At 53.5% G+C, this 2,978-nt stretch overlaps 1 protein-coding gene across 1 annotated transcript in view; it reads right to left on the bottom strand.

The window, feature by feature from the left end:
- Positions 1 to 2,373: 2,373 nt before the first annotated feature.
- SLC39A4 (solute carrier family 39 (zinc transporter), member 4) overlaps positions 2,374 to 2,978 on the bottom strand; it is a 4,388-nt gene continuing 3,783 nt past the window's right edge. Inside the window, exons 9-10 of the mRNA XM_011938203.1 lie at positions 2,721 to 2,908; positions 2,374 to 2,628 (exon numbers count right to left, since the gene is read on the bottom strand). Of these exons, the coding sequence (XP_011793593.1) occupies positions 2,500 to 2,628; positions 2,721 to 2,908 (317 nt within the window). The 3' untranslated portion in view covers positions 2,374 to 2,499. The remainder of the gene's footprint in view (positions 2,629 to 2,720; positions 2,909 to 2,978) is intronic.

Raw genomic sequence — 2,978 nt, 5'->3', positions numbered from 1 at the left:
GGGAGGCGGAGCTTGCAGTGAGCTGAGATCCGGCCACTGCACTCCAGCCTGGGCGACAGAGCGAGACTCCGTCTCAAAAAAAAAAAAAAAAAAAGTCAATAGGAGGCGATGGCTGACGCCGGTAATCCCAACACTTTGGAAGGCCGAGGTGGGCGGATTACCTGAGGTCAAGAGTTCCAGACCAGCCTGGCCAACATGGGGAAACCCAGTCTCTACTAAAAATACAAAAATTGTGGGGAAAAGAAAGAGAAATCAGATTGTTACCGTGTCTATGTAGAAAAGGAAGACATAAGAAACTCCATTTTGATCTGTACTAAGAAAAATTATTTCTGCTCTGAGATGCCGTTAACCTGTAACTTTAGCCCCAACCCTGTGCTCACAGAAACACGTGCTGTATTGAATCAATGTTTAATGGATTTAGGGCTGTGCGGGATGTGCCTTGTTAACAATATGTTTGCAGGCAGTATGCTCGGTAAAATCGCCATTCTTCATTCTCGATTAACCAGGGACACCATGCACTGTGGAAAGCCACAGGGACCTCTGCCCAAGAAAGCCTGGGTATTGTCCAAGGTTTCCCCCTACTGAGACAGCCTGAGATATGGCCTCATGGGAAAGGAAAGACCTTACCATCCCCCAGCCCAACACCCGTAAAGGGTCTGTGCTGTGCTGAGGAGGAGTAGTGAAAGAGGGAGGCCTCTTTGCAGTTGAGATAAGAGGAAGACTTCTGTCACCTGCTCCTCCCTGGGACTGGAATGTCTTGGTGTAAAGCCGCCCATTCCCTTTTGTTCTTTTCTGAGATAGGAGAAAACCGCTCTGTGGCTGGAAGTGAGATATGCTGGCAGCAATGCTGCTGTTACTCTTTGCTACACTGAGATGTTTGGGTAAAGAGAAACATAAATCTAGCCTACGTGCACATCCGGGCACAGCACCTTTCCTTGAACTTATTCATGATACAGTTTCCTTTGCTCACATGTTTCCCCGCTGACCTTCTCCCCACTTGTTGCCCTGCTACACTCCCCTCAACTAAGATAGGAAAAATAATGATCAATAAATACTGAGGGAACTCAGAGGCTGGTGCTGGTGCGAGTCCTCAGTATGCTGAGCACCGGTCCTCTGGGCCCACAGTTCTTTCTTTATACTTCATCTCTGTGTCTTATTTCTTTTCTCAGTCTCTCATCCCACCTGACGAGAAATACCCAAAGGTGTGGAGGGGCTGGCCCCCTTCAAAAATTAGCCGGGCATTGTGGCGCACACCTGTAATCCCAGCTACTCAGGAGACTGAGGCAGGAGAATTGCTTGAACCCAGGAGGCAGAAGTTGCAGTGAGCCGAGATGGTGCCACTGTACTCCAGCCTGGGCAACAGACTGAAGCTCTGTCTCAAAAGAAGAAAGAAAAGAAAAAAGAAGGCCGGGCGCAGTGGCTCAAGCCTGTAATCCCAGCACTTTGGGAGGCCGAGACGGGCGGATCACGAGGTCAGGAGATCGAGACCATCCTGGCTAACACGGGTGAAACTCCGTCTCCACTAAAAATAATACAAAAAACTAGCCGGACGAGGTGACGGTGCCTGTAGTCCCAGCTACTCGGGAGGCTGAGGCAGGAGAATGGCAGGAACCTGGGAGGCGGAGCTTGCAGTGAGCTGAGATCTGGCCACTGCACTCCAGCCTGGGTAACAGAGCGAGACTCCGTCTCAAAAAAAAAAAAAGAAAAGAAAAGGGGAGGGGGGGGAGGTCATGTGAAGACAGAGGCAGAGATTGGAGTCATACTGCCCACAAACCAAGGAACACCTGGGGCCACCAGTAGGCAGGAAAGGCTTGGGGAACAGACTGTTTCCTAGAGACTTCAGAGGGAACATTAGTCTCCTGATGCTTTGATTCCTAACTTTTAGCCTCCAGAACTGTGAAAATAAGTTTCTGGTTTGAAGGCACTCAGTTTGTGGTGGGCTGTGTTATGGGAGCCCTAGGAGGCCACCACATAGGGACTCAGGATTAATGCCTCAGAGTCAGAAGAGGCTAGGGTCCCAGGAACCATGGGCTGCCACACACCCTGGTCTGATTATCTCCAGGCTTGCTTTCCATGACAGAGAAATATGCCTTCAGCTGTGTAAGCAGTTATAGGTAAGCAAGCTTGATTACTGTTTGGGGACAGGGTCCCACCTGCTACCCACACACCCTGGCGAATTTCCCTGACCCCACTCCTCAAGCAAGCAGGGTCTCCACATCAAAGAGGGGGTGCCTGAGGCTGGCTGCCCGGAGGGCCCTGAGTGCAGCTCTTCCTGCTTCACTTCGAGGCACACCGATGGAGAGAAGGCAGTGCCGCAATTGTCCTTTCTCAGCTGAGGACCTTTCCCATCCAGCAAGGAGAGCACAGCCATGCTCCAAGGACAAGAGTGTCTTTATTGTAGAGTTAGGACTGGGGCCTCTATAGGGGCTTCTGGTTTCTGGGCTGTAGGTTTGTGGGGTGTGGGATCTTGAGTCAAAGGTGGGAGACTAGGGCAGGGTATCAGAGGGTGATATCATCCTCGTACAGGGACAGCAGCAGCAGGACGGTCCAGCCGCCCAGCAGGCCCACGTTGTGCAGCAGAAAGAGGAGCCAGGGCCGCGGGTCCCGTACTTTCAAGATGGCCGGGAGCTGAGGAGCAAGTGGGCACCAGGTCAGCGCCCGTGCTCAGCTCCGCTGCTCAGTTCCCGGCCCAGAGCAGCCCCTCCCCTCGCCATCCTGACCATGTCGCAGAGTGCCACGTAGAGGAACAGGCCGGTGGCCACTGCCAGGATCCAGACCTCGCTCTCCTCGCCGACTCCAACCGCGAGTGCCACGTAGAGACCGGCGAAGGCCGTGAGCGCAGAGGCCAGGTTCACCAGCAGCGCTTGGCGCACGGACAGCCCCGCGTGCAGCAAGGCCGCGAAGTCTCCTGGGGGCGGGCCCACATCAACAGCTCCGCCCTCCTATTTACATGCCCCGCCCGCCTCCTTTCGGTCCCG

Source organism: Colobus angolensis, unplaced genomic scaffold (assembly GCF_000951035.1).
Source record: "Colobus angolensis palliatus isolate OR3802 unplaced genomic scaffold, Cang.pa_1.0 Scaffold17, whole genome shotgun sequence".
Taxonomy (NCBI): domain Eukaryota; kingdom Metazoa; phylum Chordata; class Mammalia; order Primates; family Cercopithecidae; genus Colobus; species Colobus angolensis.
Note: the sequence above shows the minus strand (reverse complement) of the source record. Positions and strands in the feature narration are given on the sequence as shown.